The 21097-nt window shown below is 40.1% G+C and overlaps 2 protein-coding genes across 6 annotated transcripts; one reads left to right on the top strand and one right to left on the bottom strand.

The window, feature by feature from the left end:
* Positions 1 to 1435: 1435 nt before the first annotated feature.
* Positions 1436 to 2972, bottom strand: fancf (FA complementation group F). 2 transcript variants are annotated; one of them, XM_034204714.1, is made up of 2 exons: positions 2912 to 2972; positions 1436 to 2623 (listed from the first exon to the last, which is right to left on the bottom strand). In XM_034204714.1, the coding sequence occupies exon 2, from the start codon at positions 2567 to 2569 to the stop codon at positions 1550 to 1552; it is 1020 nt and encodes a 339-aa protein (XP_034060605.1). In that variant the 5' UTR covers positions 2570 to 2623; positions 2912 to 2972; the 3' UTR covers positions 1436 to 1549. The 2 variants fall into 2 exon arrangements, with proteins under 2 accessions (XP_034060605.1, XP_034060606.1); XM_034204715.1 differs by having other exon boundaries at positions 1436 to 2690; positions 2912 to 2941.
* A 540-nt stretch (positions 2973 to 3512) lies between these two features.
* LOC117538808 (growth arrest-specific protein 2) lies at positions 3513 to 21055 on the top strand. 4 transcript variants are annotated; one of them, XM_034204712.1, is made up of 9 exons: positions 3513 to 3731; positions 7558 to 7719; positions 10262 to 10392; positions 13750 to 13894; positions 14708 to 14722; positions 15055 to 15118; positions 15204 to 15414; positions 15522 to 15629; positions 19918 to 21055. In XM_034204712.1, exons 2-9 carry the CDS (start codon positions 7575 to 7577, stop codon positions 20125 to 20127), a joined length of 1029 nt encoding a protein of 342 aa, XP_034060603.1. In that variant the 5' UTR covers positions 3513 to 3731; positions 7558 to 7574; the 3' UTR covers positions 20128 to 21055. The 4 variants fall into 4 exon arrangements, with proteins under 4 accessions (XP_034060603.1, XP_034060601.1, XP_034060604.1 ...); XM_034204710.1 differs by having other exon boundaries at positions 14705 to 14722; XM_034204711.1 differs by having other exon boundaries at positions 3517 to 3722; positions 14705 to 14722.
* The last annotated feature ends 42 nt before the right edge of the window (positions 21056 to 21097 follow it).

Genomic DNA, 21097 nt, shown 5'->3' with positions numbered 1-21097 from the left:
GTTAAGTGTGAGGCTGTGATGAAGAGTGTGAAACACAACATCTAAAAATGAAGAGAATCTGTAAGGGTGAACGATAATGTGCATCTCGGTAAAATAAAGGATCAAAATTCTCAATGTAAACTCAAAATAAAAGCCTCAATTATCTCCTTTATTTCCCCACATTCTTAAATACCAGACTTGTGTAAAAGCTGATCAAACATGATGGAAATCGAAATTGCACAAATGTTCATATATTTCTATCCTCGGAGCAGACGAGATCCCTTTAATCATTCTTGGTCCGCATCCAGCTTGATGCATATGTTCTTCATTGGTTGGAAATAAATTGGTTGTGTACATGCTGCCCCTTACTCAGTGACCCTTGTCTGTCTGAACGCGAATTGCTTTCATGGCGTGTTAAACGAGCCGTGGTGGTGTTGGTGTTTCCTCCTCGCGGCGGCCGGCTCTCTAATCCGCTGTCTGCCACACTTATGTCACACACCGGCTATTGTGCAGCTTTGATTGACGACGCCTGATCTGACTAACTGATCCCTCGCCGCAGAGGTGCTCTGACACACCGGCCAGCTCTGAGATGTGTGAATTGGCAGTCAAGTCACATGACCGGCATTCGGCAAATCAACATTTTAGATTCAGAGGGAGGCATCTTTGGGGCGAAGAGGCTGAAAATGAAAATGAATTGAGGTGTCAGAAAAGGTCAATTGGATTCCACCATGGCTGTTGCTTTCTTTGCTTTTTGCAAAATGTTGATCTTCTCTTGTCTAGTTTCCCCTATTACATCAACAGAATGATTTGAAAACAGCACATCCAAAGTATAATTTGGTACTAAGGTGGGATTTATGATGATAAAGGAGCTTTAAATCTCCAGAGGCCAATTTATAAAGTGTCAACTATTCACTGCCTGACATTTACTTTCTGTTTAATTCAGTCAGATCACATGCTGCCAGTGAATACAAGATAGCATGTGATGCTACCACCTGTCCAGATAGTGTAAGCTGTACATTTAAAAACAAATATTTTCATAATTTAAAGTAATATTTATAGTTGTAAATAAATAGGCTAGTGTTATTGATGTTGATATAAATCAAACATGTTCCAATACTCAGCAAGTGTCTATGATGTGTGATAGTTGCATAGAATTATTTCATGATCATGATTGAAGAATTTTATTGAAAAGAAACTTCTGTGAATGAATTTCAGTTTGTTTTGAGTTTAGTTTTTGTATGCACTGGGAAGACTGTCGATATGAATGCATACATGAATACTGAGTGTCTGTATTAATGTCTAAACCCAAGAACAAGTGCCTTACTTAACTTAAACATTACGTTGAATTGGCCACATTATAATAGAAACTGATCAAAAGTAAAGAAGGATGTGAACATTTGATGCCAGGGTATGGTCATTCCTGGCTTTCAATAATCCACACTAAAGACACATTGTGTTTGGTATCAAAACGTTTTGAGGTTTAATTCCCAGCTGCATTCAACCATTGCATCCAGATACAAACAGGCAAATACATGTAGCTACACTTTGGCTTCAGCTCTGAGACTGACTGTCACTTGTTTATTGCTGACAGAAGGTCTCCCCACACACTAAGACCTCTTACATCAAAGTCCCCGTCAGAAATGTTCAAAACATTTAGCTCTTTCTCCACATCCTCTCTGAGAGAGGGACAGGCCGCAAACAAGGCCAGGAAATGCTCCGTAAGTCTCTGGAAGGATACGGTCCGGTTTGCTTGAACCCATTCACCCTCACTCATGCTGTACTCCATACTAGAGGCCCACTTTTTTAGCACATCACAGTATGCATCTCTACATTTCAGGTGTCTTTTTGCCAAGTCTATAATGAGTGTAGTAGGCAGTGCAGAACACATTTGCTGCAGCACATTTTGTTCTTTCTGCAGCCAGTCTAAGAGACAATCCTGTGAAGCACTTTGTGCAGCAGAGTTTTTCCTTGTCAGCAGAGCAGCGGCGATGACCAGACAGAAATGTCCCGATGCTCCTTCACCCTCCTGGAGGAAAGAGTTTACAATGTGCTCTGTCCGGCTGGCCTCACCGCCTCCACTCAGCAGATCCTCCAGCCTCTCCATCAGCACGGCCCCCTGCACCTCAACATCAGCACCTGACAAGTCTGTGAGAGGACTCAGGACTTTACAAGCAGATTTGCATTGAATGATGTGGCTACAGAAGCCAGTTACATCCAGGTAGTCACTCTGCTGATTGTTTACAGGACTCGCAGTGTCAAAGAGTATCTTCATGATGGAGATGGGCAGGTCAGGATTTTTCAGCAGCCCCATCAGCAACAGGTGCTGACACTGGAAGAGGTCTGAGAAACAGATGTCAGTGTATCCAGGAAAGACAGCTCGCAAACTTTCATTTGTGAGTTCTAGCTGCTTCCCCATCACCCTATTTATTGTGGTGTTATTGTGAAACCTGGAGAATAGGTGTTCGCAGTAGCGGGCCCAGTGAAAGGCTCTGGACAGGGTTTGTTTATCCCACTGCTCCACCACGCTGCTCCGCGCCGCCACGGCCAGCAGCTCCGCAGTGCTGGACAGGTTTTTGAGCACCGCCTCCATGTGGCGCTCTCCCCGTTCACTATCCAGCCTCTGAGAGCCGATGGAGGTCGCTCACTGTGGAGGAGAGACAACTTATCCAGCTAAACATCCACCTGAGTGTCATCTTCCCCCGAAATACCTGCTAAACGTTGTTTATATTAGCTAGTGGGTTAGCAACAGGTTAGCTAACTGACATTCGAATTATAGAAGCCAAGGACTTCCGGCAAAACGTTTCAAAACAAAGCCCTTTCTAACGATTGTTGCTGAGGTAATATCTAGCGTTATACATAAAAGACAGTATGGCATACTAGAAAAGGGGTATTTAGTAGCTATAAACATAGTTGTTGTTGTTGTTTTACTCACTTTTCTTTTCATTTTCTCACGTCCCGCTCGTGCCGCTCTCACCACTGCGCATGCGTGAGTGACTGCTAGATTTAGGTTTTTCCCTTCAAAATAAAAGCCCTGACAAAAAAAAATTAATCAGCAGCATTTCGATTTGATCATTTCGTTTTTAATGTTTATTTTCCAGTTATACAGTATTTATTTAAAACATTATTTCTATATTGTAGTCGATATCATTGAAACATCTAACTTAGCTAAGAAAACATTTGTTTAAATAACAGCAATTCAGAATGTATTTCTTGTGGCTACTTCATGATTTGTGTCACAACTGTAAAACGGTATCAATTAAAATAAGTTGTAGATTTCAAAAAGTCAGGGTCTTTCATGTGGCTTAAATTGCATGTGCATACAACAAATAGATAATCCATTAAATCAAAAATATTGAAGGATTTAATTTTCGGGCTGATCTGCCAAATGATTTCTAAAAATGTCATATTGAGGCAACAGCATAAAGCGAAAAGACAAGCGAGGCTGCAGTAGGATCAAACTTCCCTCCCATCATCATCATCATCAGCAGCAGCAGCAGCAGCAGCAGCAGCAGCAGCAGCAGCAGAGTGTGTGAGTGTGCATGTGTGAGTGTGCATGTGTGTGTGTGCAGTCAGATCCTTGTGCAAATGCGCAGCGAAAAAGACCTCCCCGGTCTGCATTGGTTCATTGTTTTGGAGTCTAACCTGTGGGTCGGTGCACCGCGGTGAAAAGCATGAAAACTGGGATCCAGCAGCTCCAAGGACGTGTGAGAGGAAGGTGTGCACCATCGAGCTGAACCCTCTGGGTGAGCACAGTAAGGAGCATTTTTAAAGTCTCTATATTGATGAAATAAAGTTCCAACTTTTGAATGTCTTCATGCATATTCAGGTTTGAGTTTGTACCTTGTAGCCTACTTGTTCTTCTGACCAGAGGGATGTGAGCTTTGCAGATACATGTCATATTCTGTTTAAAAGTTAAGTCTTACTTCTTGACTGTTTACTCTTTTATTCTTGTATTTTTATATTTCTTTCAAAGCAATTCAAGGCACTTTATTACAGAATCTGACATATTTTCTTCAGTTGCAGCTCAGATTAATTTCTTTGGTTTTTAATTAGTGGGTGCTCTGCTGGATTTCAGTCATAACTCATCAGGCGTTGCCCCCATGATCCTATTTTCAGAGAAGTGAAGTGTCTGTTGTGGCTGTTTTTATTTGTGACAGATGTAAAGGAGGAGACATCTTTAAAATCGTAAAGCAGTTGTAAATGAAATGTGCTGCCAAGGGTTTTACAGTAACGGGACAATACAGGCCATGACTAATTTATTGCACTAACTTCAGACATTGCAGAATGAAAGATCTGTATGGTGCAGGATAAGTGTAGACATGTTTTCAGTCTGAAATACAGTTTGTTGATGCTGAAAATGTTTACAACACAGGGTTCTTTTACAACAGCCCTGAGGCACATTTAGAACAATCTGGAACAAATCATTTTAGTATCATGGCTTATGGATGTGGAGGATTTATGCAGAAATACACACAAGCACAATCTTATTGGAAATTGTGATATACTCCTGTGCACATACAAGCATTGTTCTTTATGCATGTTATTTTGTTGAATGCAGAATCATCAGAATATTCTGCTTTTGTTGATATTTTTCGCTAGAGACTTTGAACTTTAATGACCACAGTCAGTAAAGTTCAAAGTCAGACAGTCAAGACAGTCAGACTCCCAACACTGACAGTACTTATCTGCAGTAAGCCTGCTGAGTTTAAATGGACGAATTAGCCTCCGTATCAGTTTACTGTTGTAGAGGAGAAAGGCATAAAGGGCGGTGAGGGTGGAGGAAAGAGCAACTCTTGTTTTTTTCTAGTTGATGTGATTCAGCCGTCGAAATCCCCATCCATATGTCTATCCTGGAGCAATCTGCAGCCCACTGTGGCCGGTTTACTGCAGTAAGAAAATGTACATATCAGTTTGATCTAATATCTCTGGGCAATAGAGTTGAGTTATTTCTTAGTTTTAATCCTTAGCCTAAGTTCTGATTCTGATTCTGAAAACTAACAATACATAGATGAAGCACTGAGTTTAGCAGATTGTATATGCTACATGAAGTCTACAGTAGCACAGAGATGGTGTTGGCTGTGTTTCTGGCCTGCAGTGGAAAGGTCAGGCTGCAGTGTGGTGAGAGGACCAGGTATGTTTAACAACAGCTGGTTGTTTCTTTTGGACTCTTTCCTGGAACAGAAAAGGGGAATCCTGGGTGATGTTTATTCATAATCCTATTGAGAAGAATATAGCGTTTCAACTAAGATTATAGCCTAAGTATTTGGCTATGTGGTTCATTGACAGATGTTTACTCATAACTCCAATAAAACATGTATTTATTATTATTTAGCTTCAGAAGTAGGAGAACATAGAAAACCGTTTCCATCCGACAGTGGTGATATGCGTAATGTGCAGAAGGATTGTCACAATCAGATTTCAATTCAAGATTAACATGGCCAAAATAACTCACAATATAGATTTTATTTTATTTTTAACACGGAGAAAATTGTGAATGTTGTCTTTCTTTTGGCAAATGAATAACATTCACAAGAAGAGCGTAGGGAGCTGTTACCATAATTGTACAACATGTAACATTCAAAATGACACTATATTACATCGGATAGTGAAAAGGCAGCAAGAAAAACCTCCAAAATCCATAGTGGACATATGCAAAGACAATATTATTATATATGCATTGTTAACGTAATATCAATAGTTAATATTCTAAATATCAAATTTATCATCAATACTGGTATCTCAACCCCCCTAAACAGCATATTAAAAGATATTTAAAGAATAACTGAAACATATTTCATATAATATCTTCATTGTGCAAGAAAAAAAAGTATCTTTTATGTTTCCTGTCAAGGACATTATGTTTTTATGGACAGCGGTGAACGTATGAATGGGCCTTGTACTGTGGGACATGAGTCCCAGTGCCCTTGTTCTGTCCGTCAGCCTGCCGTGGACGTGGGAATGTTGCACCTGTGTGTGAGTGCTGAGCTCCGGGGTTTAGTGTGTGTACGCAACGAGGAGCTCTTGTCTTCAGGAAGATAAGACAACCTTGGACGGACATCAAGGTCCTGAGGTCCTGAGGTCCTGCGTTGCACCACAGTGTGATTCGGGTACAGCCAGCTCCAGAGGGACCTTGAAATGTTACACAGCTTTTTAAGGTCAGATTCCTCACATTGTGTGACACTCCCTCAGTATTCAGAGGACATTTGTAGCTATCACACACTATGAGGTAATTGTTCATGCAGCTATGCTTCCTTCTTTCGATAAACTCCTCTTGTAATTTGCATCAAATATCCTGTTGCAACTTGCTACAGTATTTGCCTATGTATGATGTTCCTGCGTGTGTCCAAGCTGCCTGACTGGAGGCAACACTGTTTAGATGCAGCAACTTGATTCCATTGTTAAAATGTGTAGTATGTTTGGCCCACTTATCACACAATTGATAAAGTGGAACAAAAGCATCTTTCAAAACATCATCCATGTCTTTGTAATGACAGAAGACCATGCTTTCGTGATGCATTACAAACACTGTTTTACAACAACCCAACATTTAAACAATCCATAAAGACTCTTTGCTTATTTATTCATATTTCTGTCTTCTAACTTGTTAAAATGATGTCCACACATACACTCTTCATGTCAGATCTTACATCTGGTGCCCAGTTGTTTGGTCAGTTACTCACTGCACTAATGGAGTGACACTGGATTGTTATGTGAAAGATTTTCACTTTACAGCTCAGACAAAAAAACCTTGGCACACTGCAGCGAGATATTGGAAAAAGACTGCGAGGAATGTCTCATTTACTCATTGACTTCATTTTGCAGGCAGTGAGAAGCTGTTAAATGTCGCTCTGAATATTGATGTCAAACACAGTCTCTCCATCAAGCTGTAATATAAGGCCTGCTGCTGTTCCTGCTGGATGGGATTGATTTAGTCTCTATGATAGACTGTATCTGTAATATGAAGGAGCTCTTTGTTTGTGTCTGCTGATTGTTGAATAGAAGTCCCACTGTAAGTGTCTCACTGGTATAAAAGTTGCTCTTGTCCAGTGAAGAGGCGCACAGGAACTGTGCTGTCTCATGTTATAAGGTGGCTGTAAATCAAACCAGGATTTGGCCAAAAGTACAAAAGCCTCAGATCCCTTTCATTCATTTGATCCTCCTCTATGAAATATTTGGCCACCTGAATGTCAGATGTTGTGGAGAAATTATAATTTAGCTTATTAGTGTAAAACAAACATATTCAGGTGGTTTTTTTCTCCTAAAGTGATTCTAACTGTCATCATATCAAGCCTATACCACAACCCTTACAAAAGGGTTTTATAAACAGTGTATTTGTATGTAGACTATCTGAATTAGATGATCGGTCTTTTGTCAGAAGATATTCCGCAGATATTATTCAATGTATTTTTGTAAGAACTTACTGCACAGTTGCTGTACTGTATTTCACAGATATGACTTACATTGTGTTTCTTATCAAATACAGTAGGCCTGCATATAGACATGTCTTAAGTTTTCTTTGCAAACTAACATTAAGGTAATAAAGGTATCTTTCTTTGTTCTTTGTCTCTCTTACTTCAGGCTGTCGATAGGGAACCATGTGCAGCACACTGAGCCCCAAACATCCCGGGGGCCCCGGCCTCACAGACATGCAGCAGTACCAGCAGTGGCTCGCCAATCGACATGAAGCCAGCCTGCTGCCCATGAAGGAAGACCTGGCCCTGTGGCTCACTCATATTCTCGGTAGGGAAACACAGTATCAGTCCAATTAGCATTAAATCACTGACTTACATTGAAAAAGTGGGCCTATAGACCCTGTTGAAATGTGTATTTTCATTTGTTGGTATGTGTAGAGGCTAAGCCAACGCTTTAAGCCTCTGAGGATCCGCTTGGTGGGTGTAATTGACGCACACCTTGTTTGCCGCCGAATAAAAGTCAGAACCAACGTTTCCAGTTCGAAATAGTTCATTTATTTCCCTTTTTTACTGGTTTCTTTGTTTCATTCACCACACGATATTTATGGTTTACACAATACCTTTTGCTTTGTTTTTAATCCTGTGTTTGTGTGTGTGTTCTCCATGTGTGCTCCTTGTGAGTGTGTTCTCCGTGTGTGCTCTCCGTGTGTGGTCAAAAACTGTATGGGCCTTCCGGCGGAACCTCTCACCAACACACATAGGTTCCTACCTTTATACCCACAGTTAATTGGCTCCTACAGTATGCATGAGAAGGATATGTAGCAATACACGTGATTTTCCCTCTATTATTCAGGTGCTATTTTGCTAAGTTTGTAAGCAAATACCAGGTGCTATTGCTGAGTCATTCAAATCACTGTTCTAGAAATAGCTCTGCATTTCCTCATCTTGCACATATTGCTGATGTAAACAGCTCTGCAAGGGACTGAAATCCATCTGAACCTCATTACAAACAACTTTAAAGTGCAATGTGTGAACCAGGTTCCATGTCCACACACTCCCTCATAGATTGTCCTTAATTGAATAATGGCCCTCATTAGGAGTTCTTGAATAATGCTCAGCCCGTGGTGGAGAATAAGCAACAGAGGGAACATCAGCAGCTTTGTGCAAGGTTGCTATTGCATAATAAATCACCCTGTGAAGTGTACTTCTTCAACAGTGCAGTCACAAAACAAATGCCAAGGCACTCTGAGGATCTGATTTAAATTTCATTACTGAATTTAATTGGGTGTGCGCAGTCCGTTAAGTTTCAGGTTAACATCTGTTGGACTCATTGTGGTTTATTATTTGAGCATCATAAAAAATAGTTTATTCGGTAACTAAAGTCAGTTATCAATAGTTAAAGGACAAACTTAAAGACCTTCTTCATGAGATCCTCTAAAAGATGCTAATTTGACGGCTCATGTGGCAACAGTGTCCTCACAAAAATGTACTCGTTAGCAAAAACAAAGTCTTGCATTCCTTCCTGCGAGTGTAAGAATTCATCAATTGTTCGCTGCATTTCTAAGAGGCATCGGAATAAACGCATCAGCATTTTAAGTTTTGTTCGAGTGTATAGAAAGAAGAGAGGCAGTCTGATGAAGCAACCAATTACTTGAGACTTTTCTTGAACTCAAATTGCAATGAATATAGTTAACATTGATCTAGTGAAAGTGAGAGGTAGTAGCATGGGACCTCCTGCAGATTATCATTTCTCAAGGCAACTAGAAGCCAATTCAGTTCCTGAAACTGACTCCTACCAGTGTGTGGAAAACTTAAATCAACTCCATCTCGCGTGTTATCGCTGGCGGCGTGTGTGTTTGCACTGGAACCAGCCGAGCCAGAAACGTCTGGTCCGCTCGGTGAGGAATCACGGACGAAAAAGATGTGCATCCACATGTTTACTACTACATACAGTAGGCTACATAGTGGACAATCAGTTTGTTGGTTTGACTCATGCCCTGTGTATTCAGCATCGTATACTTCTAAGGAAGATATCATGAAAACTAAGCAGAGTTTGCAGTTGTAGGTGGGAGGAGCGGTGCGTAATGCACTGATTGAGTGGGAGCGGGATGCGTGGTCATAATGAAGAGTCATGTTGTTGTGATGGGAGCCTGAAGGAACAGAGCAATGTATAGGAGTAAGTAGAGTTGATATGTTTCCCTCTTGAATAGACTCTCCTCATACAGCGAGGAGCAAGTTAGAGTTTGAGCATATAAGACGGGCGCTCACTGAGTATTTCTCAAGATTTGAATCTCTCTTTTCTTGGCTCAATTACAACATTTGGAACTCATTAAATGTCGAACCCCCTAGACCCCTCCTCCTATAAGAAAAAGGGAATACAAAAAAAAATCTCGGGTTTCTTTCCACAGACACCCCCCTGCCACCACCTCCCATTTCACAATGATCTAACTATGAAGGAATGGTCCTCTGGAAGTCAGTCAACTGGACACCACATGTTGATCACCAATCTATCTCTGCAACTGTGTAGGATAATGATGAATAATGCGTACAATCAGATGCCCCCTTTTCATGTGATCTTGTCGTTGCACCCCCCGCAGTGTACTACCAGAAAATCCCCCACAGATTCCCCTAAGTCAAGTTGTAATATGTGAACATTTGGCTTCTGCAGAGATGCTTAAACCCAGCAGCACAAGCCAAGCTTAATAAGCCAAGCGGTTTCTGAGAGTCAATAACATTGAATCAGCTATAACTGCGACTGGACTGGAGAATACATTTTATTTCCTTATGCCGAATGCATATATTTTAAATGAGATTTATTTTGTTGAATTTATTGCTGAACCCTTTGCTTTCTTTATGTGTCCCCTGGTCAGGTCTGGAAATCACTGCTGAGAGTTTCATGGATCGCTTAGACAATGGCTTCCTGTTGTGCCAGCTGGCTGAGACACTCCAGGAGAAGTTCAGGCAAAATAATGAAGACCTGCCTGCATCTCGTGACAAAAAGGTACCAAGAAACCTGGCGATTATAGAAGTCTGGCATGATATAGGATACAGTAAAAAAAAAACTATTTGGGAGCAAAATGTTGAAAGTGTTCAATAAATCTACAGCAGATTTATTTTTATCATTTTGACCTACAATCACTATGGTCCTAACTATTTGAACGATCGTTCTTGATTACAAAATAATGTGAAATCCAGACATGTGTTGTTTGTTTAACAAAAACTCAAATCTAAGGTTAATATTAGTTTGATTTGCCCCATAGATTATCCATTGAAACCTGCATAATTTATTGCAACCAGACTGCTTGAAGACAAGAGTATTGACGTTTTATTTACTCTCTCTGAAACAGGGAACAGCTATACCCTGACATCAGGTTTCCCTCAATAAGATCAATACACACCAGAGAGTCCCTCCCATGTCGAAGAAATATACCATTGCTTAAAACTGGTGGAAAGCTTTATATCTGATATCCTTCCTGTACATAGATCTTATTTGTTGATTGGTTTTGACAGCGACCTTAAACCCCAACTTTGCAAAGAGCTCCATGCTTTCAGAAAGCACTGCACAAAGGGTGGGATGGGGGATGGGGGCTTGCAGGCTTTTGCATAAAAAAAGGCAAAGGAAAAATAAGGTTGGCAGCGACACATTAACGGATGGGGCCCCACATCCCCAGTGAGAATTGGCAGAACTACGTTAAATGTTCATTTCTGTGACCCTTGATTGAGGGTTTAATACATTTTATAAGATTAAAGGGTAACCCTGCAAGTTGTAATCAGATATTTTACTGGGTCAGTGCACAAGAAAACAGAGCAATTAGGGTTCAAAAACTCAGATTGTATCAGCCAATTCGAAAGGGTTCCAAGTCTTCAGCTTATTTCTGACAAATCAGAGCAAAACATTTAAATATTGTTCGTTTTCAGCATTTTTTGCGTTGACCTTCTAGAAATGTATTTGACTTCAAAGCCTTCAAATAGTTTGAAGTTTGGCTTGATAAGAGTTTAAGATATTCATACTGACTTACACATTGAACATGAGGTCTGCTCAGTGGGGTCATATGTTTTCGACAGGGGGAAACTTTGATTAGTTCCTGTTGAGAGGAAAGGAAGCAAAATACTCTTTTGTTGGCTCTTTGTTGATGTTTGAACTGAGGCATTACTGTGCTCCCTGATGCTACTGATGACGGTGAGTCTCCTGATCTCAGTGTGAGTGTAGAAGCACAGATGTGAGGAAATGCTTGAGGTCAGTGACCGTGGGACGGCAGATGATCCACTGAAATAGAGGGGCCTATTGATCGTGGAGGCCAACAGCAAGAGTCCTGGGGAAAATAAAACAGGAGAGAGTGGTCTACACTGACCTGCGACTCATGCTAAACAATCAAACAAAGTTGCATTATGATGATTAATAGTTTGTCCTTACAGCTACCATTAAGCACTTTCAGTTTAACGTGCCTTTAAAAGATGAACCAGGTTCACCATGCCTGATGTCATTTAAGGTTTATGATTCATATCAAACAATTGTTGCTTTTTCAGCTTCTCATTCTTTATTAGGCTACTGTTGTTTACTGTTTTGTTCTACTACTTTAAAGAGGACTCACATCTGTTTTAAAGCTCATTATAAGTTGTGTATGTGGAGAGGGACTAAGTGATTCCAGCAGAGAGAAACAATAAATCCCTTTGTACATGCTGTCTCTCGCACATCTTCCCACATGTACATCAATCAATATCAGATGACTGGAGATTATATTTATTTCTTGTCAACTCCTGTCATGTCACACAACCTAAATTATTGTTATAATTGATGACCATACATACAACATTTTGAGATAAAGTATAATTTTAGGATATACGCCTATTTGCTTCTTGCTGAGAATTACATGAGAAGATTTAAACCACTTCAGCATCTGTTCATAAATGTTAAGCTAAAGTGTACGGCCAGTTAGTTTAACTTAAATAGCTAGCTTGTCAATGTCCAAAGTGGCAAATCTGCCTACCGTCACTGCTAAAGTGAACTAAAAGGGGTTTGGTGTCGATTATTTCTTGGCAGGCAACCAGCCGAGACTCCACAAAGTTACTGCGCTGGAAATAGTTTGCACAAAACCCCCAAAGATTTAGAGATGCTGGTAGATGGATATTATTAACCGATGCCAAGCTAGCCATTTCATTCTGTTTCAAGTCTTTATGCTCAGCTAAGCTATCTGGCTGCTTAAAGATGGGCAATGGTATAATCTCCACTAACTCTCAGCAAAAAGCAAACAGCATTAAAGCATTATGAAACGTCAAACTATTCCATTAAAGTGTTCAACAATTGTAAAAGTTATAACTTTTTCTGATTGAAAGGAAATTATGGGATTTCTAGGCATTGTACTAATCATTCATTCCCAACCATTTAAACATAATGTCTTCTATAAGTACTGTGCCTTCTGTGCAATTATTAGATAGGTAAAGATGCACATAATTCAGCAAGCCGCCACAGAAACAACAACGTGGCATTTTGATTGTTAGATCAAACTAAACTGGCAATGTGGTCGACATTATTCCTCCAGGAATGCAAAGTAATTCAACAACAGAAAGGATCCCAGAAAAAGTCAAAAGGAGAGCCTGGAAAGAAAAGAAAAATACCCACAAAAGCCTACATATTTCCAGCATGAGCTCATTGCACCTTTCTCATAGCACCGACGCACATATCCTGTATAAAACCACAGCGAGGCGCATAAATCTCCCCGAACAGACCGTGTGGGGGCTGAAACCCATAAGCTTGTCATTTGATCCCAAATTATAGAAGGCCTGGTGAAGTAGCTCCACTTTTCTAACACGCCATCTCCCATATTGATCTGTATAAGGTCCTTGATCTGGAGCCGAAAGCAGCAGATGGAGAATAAATCAGTAGATAGGAAGTATGTGGCTCTATTCTTTGATGGAAACTCAGGGGGTTGGGTTGGGCAAGTCACAAGGGCAGACCTTTGTTTTTTCCAATGTCAAACAAAAAGTAAAAGTTCATTTGTAGCTTATTTGTCAATGAATATTTCTTCTGCTGAGGTTAATTAGCATGACTTGCATTTATATAGCGCTTTTCTTTCAAAGTGCCTTTACTTTCTATGCCATTTACCCATTCAAACACACATTCATACACTAATGGCAGGCCATAACTGCCCATTATCCAATGTAAAGCTCATTTATTCACACTCGCACAACGATACGGGTGCAATTTGTGGTTCATTATCATACCCAAGGATACTTCAGGGACATGGGATGGAAACCACCAATCTACCGATTACTGGAGCTCTACCTCCTTAACGGCGCCCGTACATGAAGTACATGAAGTACTTGGAGTTGAAGTCTTCTAACCCTTCTATGTCTCCAGCATAGTATTCCCTCTCGGAGGATACCTTGTCGGCAGAGCGCTCCGTCTGGTTCCTTCTTTGCACGGGACAACACGGCCAACTTCCTGTCCTGGTGTCGTAAGGTTGGAGTTGGAGAAACATGTCTGTTTGAATCGGAGGATTTAGGTAAGTTTACTATTTTTCTCCCATAAATATCATAACACTATGAAATCTGAATGTTAGACAAAAAAGTGCAGTCTATAAACACCACACAATTTGCCTCACTGGCATTACCAGGGCATTGGAATCAAATGTCTTTCTCCTGTGAATGGCGTGATTGTTCAGGTAGAGTATCACGCAGGTTGGACTGAATCCCAGATCTTGCTTTAACTCTTTTGATATGTAAACAAAGCTCACAAGAGCAGCAGTCTGTTGGGAGCATCTCTACCATGGAAACAAGGATGTGTGCATCTTGAATACTCCTGCACCAATCCTCAGGAGTAAAACAAAGGCAGCATAGTCAGAAGGGTGTGAGTTGGAGAGAAAGTAGGCCAACACTATGCAAATGTTTTCTTCAGCCCAGTTCTGCTCTCTTCCTCATTCACACTCTGTTATCGATGTCCCTTCTATCTATTGCAAGGATCTTTTGAGTGTTATGTCACTGAAATGTGCTCTCTGTTAAGAAATGCCTGGACTGAAATGTGTCCCTTATGATCAGAAGGACAGCATGCAGCCTTGCAAGTAACTGAAATACCGAGAATATTCCTACATTCCTGTGATGTCTGGCTAATGGCTGCTAGGCCATCGCTATGCAATTTCAACTATGCAAATCATTGCTGAAAGCCAAGTCACTCACACACATTAGTTCATCAACACTGCAACTTCATACGCGGTGAATTGTGATATAAAATGTTGTGAAAAGACTTTAGAAAACAGTAACAGCTGTCTTCTTTCTTTCTCTCTTTCTTCTGTTATTTCTCTGGATGGATTTATCAGTAGAAGTAACAACACCAGGTTTGCTATCATGCAGTCAATATTTTGTCTGTAAATCCCGGTGTGGTGTGTCACATGTATCACACATCTTGTCTCACTGTCTGCTCATATATTTATAGGCTTGAGGTGTAAATAAACACCTCAAGCCATAGCTTACACCTCCATTCTGAGCAGCAATCATCTGAGATACACAGAATGGCAGAGGAGAGGATCATTTGAATGCATGAAGTTCATGAGATCATTTTTATGTGCATTTCACCATCACATAGCTACTCATTCTTACTCATTACCTTTTTACAGATACCATACAATGTCCATTTGATGTAAAGCTAAAACTTGATCTCTTCCTATAGTTCTTCATAAGCAGCCCCGAGAAGTGTGTCTCTGTCTTCTAGAGTTGGGACGGATAGCATCACGGTATGATCATGCTTTTTTTTAATATCCTTACCATCCCTTTCTTATTTCTTCACTTATAGAATGGCTCTTTGTTTCCTTGGTGTAGGTACAACGTGGAGCCCCCTGGCCTCATAAAACTGGAGAAAGAGATTGAACAGGAAGAAAAAGCTCCTCCACCACCTCCATCACCTGTATCCCCAGCACCGCCCCTTCCTTCCTCTCCCTCTTTATCTCCCTCCCCGTCTCCTACCCCATCACCGACTCCACCTAAAGTCACCTCCAGCAAGAAAAGCACAGGGAAGCTGTTGGATGATGCTGTAAGTCAGCCTTAAATACCCTCCGTTTCAACTTATAATACCAGTCCACACATCTTTCATTTACCAGTCCACACATCTTTCATTTATTTTATTTTTATGTTTTACAGGTGAGGCATATTTCCAATGATCCCCCCTGCAGATGTCCGAACAAATTCTGTGTAGAGAGACATTCCCAGGGTCGATACCGTGTTGGAGAGAAGATGCTTTTCATCCGGGTGAGTTATTGACAGTACAATTCAAGTAATAATTGTGTTCAAGAGTATTTAAAAAAAAGAAGATGAACATTGACCTGCCTAATGAGTACTTTAAGTATTTACAATAAAGTTGAAATATTTTTATCAAAATTAAATATTTGAACATCAAATAGCTACTTTTAGTTACTGTAAGTAAAGAGTTTAAATACTTGTTCCTGCTTCATACTGTACTTCATATACTGTTTGCTAACTTATTGGTCACCTATGCATCTTTAATTAAAAAATAAAAACATAGACTTCAAAGTAAATAATAAATGAAAATGCTTGATATCTATCATTGAGTAAAAAGTATACTATTGCCCAATAAAATGCAGTACCTCATGCAAGTGCCCCTGTCTATAAAATGAACAGGGCTGGAGATTTACTTTTCTCAGTTTATTACTCCTTGTTTTTTAATGGGTTGCAATATTTATTAAAAAAACAAAAGAACAGAGAAAAACCTCACCAAAATGACACAAGTTCACACTATTGCTCATCAAATCTTCTCCATTCTATTCAGTTTTAAATCAGTTGGTGGTTGATAACAATAAGGTCTCACGCTGCAGTGCCAGCCTCTCTGCGTTCACACAGCATATGGCAGTGTGTTGATACTTGGGGCTTTGCGATGAAAGTAAGCCTTTGTGTCTGGAGAGCCGCCTTCGTGAGTTCTCATTTACTGGTAATGGTATGCAGACAATGTCCATCTTCAGCCAAACACAATGTGACTTCCCGGCTATAAAAGGGAAAATAACACCCACGTCTTTCCATATGATCCAAAGTTATTACTAGGAAAATATTTTACTGAGCTTTATCACTCAATGCTGGCCGTAGCATTAATTGTATCTTATAATCACACTGAATCCATCAGCCCAGGAAATGTAACTAGACTCTCTCTGAGTGGAGGGATAAAGGATGTTGGAGGAGGATAAATGGAGGCTAACACAGATTCAGATTAAAGAGGTAGCATTGGTCCCCTTGGGATCCTGGTTACCTGGCAACCCACAACCAGGATTCACACCTCTAAGAATGTGATTCATGCGGTCGGTATGCTTTGGGTGTGGAGACGTTCAAAGGAGAGTTTACTCGTGGATGTCCTCTGCTGTCAGCACATCACACTGCAACTAAGAATGCCAAATCTCGCCCAAATCTCAGTCAGTGTGAGGTTTAGATTAAGAATTCTGTTTTTAAATATTAGTTAAGACATGAAGACTCTACTTTCCTGCTTATATAACATGTGATGCTGTATTATTCTGAATAAGTAATCAGATTTGTGATTTATGTATCACTTTATGCCCGTCCAAAGACTGAATGCTTCTGTCTTCCTTGTGTTGCTGAGCAACCAAGGACAAATGTTGAGAGTGTTGGTCCGACGCAGCCTGCCTATTGTTATGTAGTCCACACTACCTTGTGTGGGCTTCTTTGTATAACATGTAGTTTTCCTTTTTTATTTCTTACTTCTGTGTAAGCTCAACTCAATTTATCTGTGTTTTCTTTTTTATATTTGTATACATTTTCTGTTTGTGTAGCATAGAGTAGGTATACAACTGCATTGCACTGTGCAATCCTGCATGGTATAATAGAGTTGAACCTTAAACCTTTAAGATCTGTACAACATATGACTTGCTTTATTCGTAGACCATTGATTTGAATGAGAAAAATCTCCCCACAAAAAAGTTTTTAATTGGGGGAAAAGAAGGAAACCTCAGGCAGGCCAGCCGTTTGGAATTATGGACATAGGAATAACATTTTCCAAATTGGGTCCTTCATCCAAGGCTCCAGACTTATTTATTTCACCACGGTCCCACAACCGTCTGAGAAATGATTAACCATCCCAAAGTGTAAACCGGCAAAACTTCTAGATGTTTTGCTTTTATTCCGTTATTGTCATCTGAAGTGATATTTGTATAAAAACACTCAATTTATTCTATTTTTATTTGAATGCTTTCATTAAAATAAATCTTTCCGCAGGATTTATTAGTTGCTTTGAGTTAGTGATAAATAAAATAATTCCTTTAGCAGTATCTTTTCAATATTGCTTTAAAAACACTTCCTTCAAACAACTTATGTGTTTCAGCTTGTTGCCTGAAACTAAATGATAGCCTTCACTATAGCATGAATAGAGCTTGAATGCATCATAATGTATATCTCAATGGAGCTGCATTAGCTGTTAGCTTTTAGTTTGTTATTAAGCTAAGCTAAGGACTTTGCTGCTGGCCAGGGTCATATGTACCCTCTGACCCCCACTGATGGCAACTTTGGCTAGAAGACAGAAGTCACAGTAAAATTACACATGTGTATTACCATGCGTTATAAAGTGTACTCACAGATAAATTGCGTGAGATATGTATTTTGATCAGACCAAAGAACCTCTATCCCTTTGTCTCTCAGCCAGCAGCCTTCACAGTCAAAATGCTTTAATTAAAATTCCTCCGGTGGTATTACCCTCCAGCTGCTGCTTCCACTGAAAAGGAATACAGTGAGGTCTGTAGGCAGCCACAGAGCAAGGACAATAGTGGGATGCAGCGCCCATAAGGGTCTACTCCACAATTATCTGTACAGGCCTGAGACTGACCTTCTCAGCTCCTGGAACAAATGAGGTGGCTGTAGCCCTAACAAGGGGGCAGAGTAACAATCGCAGGGTTTGTGAGAAGTGCTGTCCGAGCTCGGCCCCGGGCCTCTGTCCTTCTCTGGGTTGCTGGTCTCGTCCCAAGGCAGCATGATTGAAACCCTCTGTATGGCACAGGTCCATTAAATCCACAGTCACACAGCCTGAAGGCCTGGTGCTGGTGATTGGAAGCGCTGCCCCACCGGTGCCCTTTTGATTGATTCTTCTGAGAGGCTTATAAATGTTGCATGTTTTGCTGCTGGAGGTGACAATCGCATGAGGGTGGTTTTCCCTTTTTATCAAACGATTCAGCTTTGTATTTGTCTGAATCACACTCCTACTGATTTTGTTTGAAGGACTAATATAGCATCATTAAAATCTTAATATTGACATGTTACTCCCTATTTTATCAGAGATGGGCCTCGCTAAACAAGCGTGTTTTAGTAGAGGTGTAATGTCGTGTTAATGAGGCAGGGAGGTGATAACGCTCCATAGTGAGGCGGACATGTTTTATGTGCACAGCCTCTGGGGAATTCGAGTGTCGGAGCATCCAATATATCAGAGCCCTTATTTTCTCCGCTCTCTATTATAACGGCCAACGTTGCCATGGTACCCAACCTTGAGAGTGTGTGGCAGGTGGCAACATTCAAAGTAAATGTTGAACGATGAAGAAACACTGCATGTTAAACGTTGGTTAAGAGTGGATTTGTAAATTGATGATAAAGATGTCATTTGTCTGAATGTTTTTTAGCCAGGCTAACAGTGTGTGTGTGTGTGTGTGTGTGTGTGTGTGTGTGTGTGTGTGTGTGTGTGTGTGTGTGTGTGTGTGTGTGTGTGTGTGTGTGTGTGTGTGTGTGTGTGTGTGGCAGTCGTCCACTTTGGTTAAAACTGAAACATCTCAACACCTATTGATTAGACTGCTATGTCATTTCATACAGCTGTTCATGATCCCCAGATGATGAAACCTACTGACTTTAGTGATTCTCTGACTTTTTGATCTACTTTTACCACAAGGTTCAAACTTTTGGGAAAAGATAATCTATTGCCATTATCAGTGAAATAAATAATAAAAGAAAATGTATATGCCCAATACTTCCAATACTACCTGCAAAACAAATGGCATGCATGAGCCTGTGTTTAAGGCTAGTGAGCAAATAATAATTAAAAAAAATAAATAATAATTTCTCTCCGACAGCATACCACTGTAAAATAAGATGGTAATCATTACAAAATACAAAACTATTCCTATAGCATTAGCTTTGAAAATTGCTTCATTAATTTAACTGAAACCAGTGCATGGGCAGGGTACACTAGACACGAGCATGGAAGTGTTGCTTATTATGTAATTTCACAAATAAAATTGTGAGAGAAATCAATCATTGTGAGTTTGTTAGTCTTCTCAACATGGCTTTGTGCTGGTGAGAGATGGATAGAGCTCCTCTCAGGGGAAAAACTGTCCAGTCTGAGGCTCCTAACATCAATCAACAACCTCTGACATCAAGGCTATGCTTAAGTGTTCATTCAGCTTCTGCCTGAGAACCAAAGCCTTAATCAGTGAAATGACATTAGCGCTATTGAAGGAAGGGGCTCAGCAACAACAATTTAAAGCTCTCCTTTGACACAGCAACATCAGAAGTGACTCTGTAATCATATTTCTCTCTGCAGATGCTGCACGACAAGCACGTGATGGTGCGTGTTGGTGGAGGCTGGGAGACTTTTGAGAGCTATTTGATGAAACACGATCCGTGCCGCATGCTCCAAATCTCCCGGGTGGAGGGCAAGTCGTCCCCGATCTGCACCAAGTCCCCCAACATCAAGGACCTCTCCCCTGACAGTTACCTGGTGGTGGCCGCCCACTACCGCAGCAAGAAGTGAAGACATGAGACTGAAACTCTTCATTCATAAAAGGAGGGGGACTTCCTGCCATTGTTTACTCTCTTATGGACGTGGCTATATAACCTGTCCCTGTTATTTTACTTATTATGGCTACAGACACAACTGGTGTGTGTGATAGTAGACAGCAGTTAGACAATTTCCCTGAGCTTAATGTTTACCCCATTTTTGTATTTGCCTTTTGGCTGATATTGTAATTCTTATTGCCTTAACAGTACATTAAATATTCAGACGGATTTAATGGTTCTCGCACAAATTGCAAATTAAACTATATATATATGACATTTTAAGAATAGGTGGAAACTTTACAGTCCAAAGAAATGTACTTTACAAACTATTTACATGTCCCATAGAAACCAAACATTGGTCATAAAATGTTATGGCCCTTTTCTTCATGATGTATTTTTTTATTAGGCTTAAACAGAGCTTAGACTGTTTACATGTTGAATGATTCTTCAATGAAATGCATTTTTATACTATTTCAATTTTTTCTTTACTCATTATTCATTATTAGGATTGCTCCTGTTTTATATCATTTCTATTGTAAGTGCATGAGCAATCTCTTTTCTTTCTGCACAAGTTGCAACATGTAGCGAAACAGATCCTCATTGATTTAGGATTGATAATTATATAGTCTTACTTTGAGGTTTTGCAATTCTTCAATTTGTTGTGTATTACTGACCTCTAGAGGTCATTTAAACTTGAACATCTCAATTCAGTTTCTTACAATGAATAGATTCACACCTCATCATTCAATGTAATTGTTTGTGACATTTTTACCTGGAAAATGAATATATTTTTGGCATGAGATCACTTGCTATGCAAACAGCTTTGTATGTAAAGTAGATGGGTCCAATTTGTTTTAGATGTACATTTTCAATAAATTTGAATCTTCATAATTTGAAATATCTATCTTGTTTGTACATTTTTTCATTAGGACTAGGTACGTTTT

This window comes from Gymnodraco acuticeps, unplaced genomic scaffold (genome assembly GCF_902827175.1).
Source record: "Gymnodraco acuticeps unplaced genomic scaffold, fGymAcu1.1, whole genome shotgun sequence".
Taxonomy (NCBI): Eukaryota; Metazoa; Chordata; class Actinopteri; order Perciformes; family Bathydraconidae; genus Gymnodraco; species Gymnodraco acuticeps.
The sequence above is the reverse complement of the archived record's forward strand: the minus strand, read 5'-3'. Positions and strand labels throughout refer to the sequence as shown.

Coding starts and splice junctions, on each gene's coding strand:
- fancf (XM_034204714.1), bottom strand. CDS start 2,569: ATGGAGGCGGTGCTCAAAAACCTGTCCAGCACTGCGGAGCTGCTGGCC.
- LOC117538808 (XM_034204710.1), top strand. CDS start 7,575: ATGTGCAGCACACTGAGCCCCAAACATCCCGGGGGCCCCGGCCTCACA. Junction 15,119..15,203: donor TTGGGACGGATAGCATCACG/GTATGATCATGC, acceptor TCCTTGGTGTAG/GTACAACGTGGAGCCCCCTG. Junction 15,630..19,917: donor AGAAGATGCTTTTCATCCGG/GTGAGTTATTGA, acceptor TTCTCTCTGCAG/ATGCTGCACGACAAGCACGT.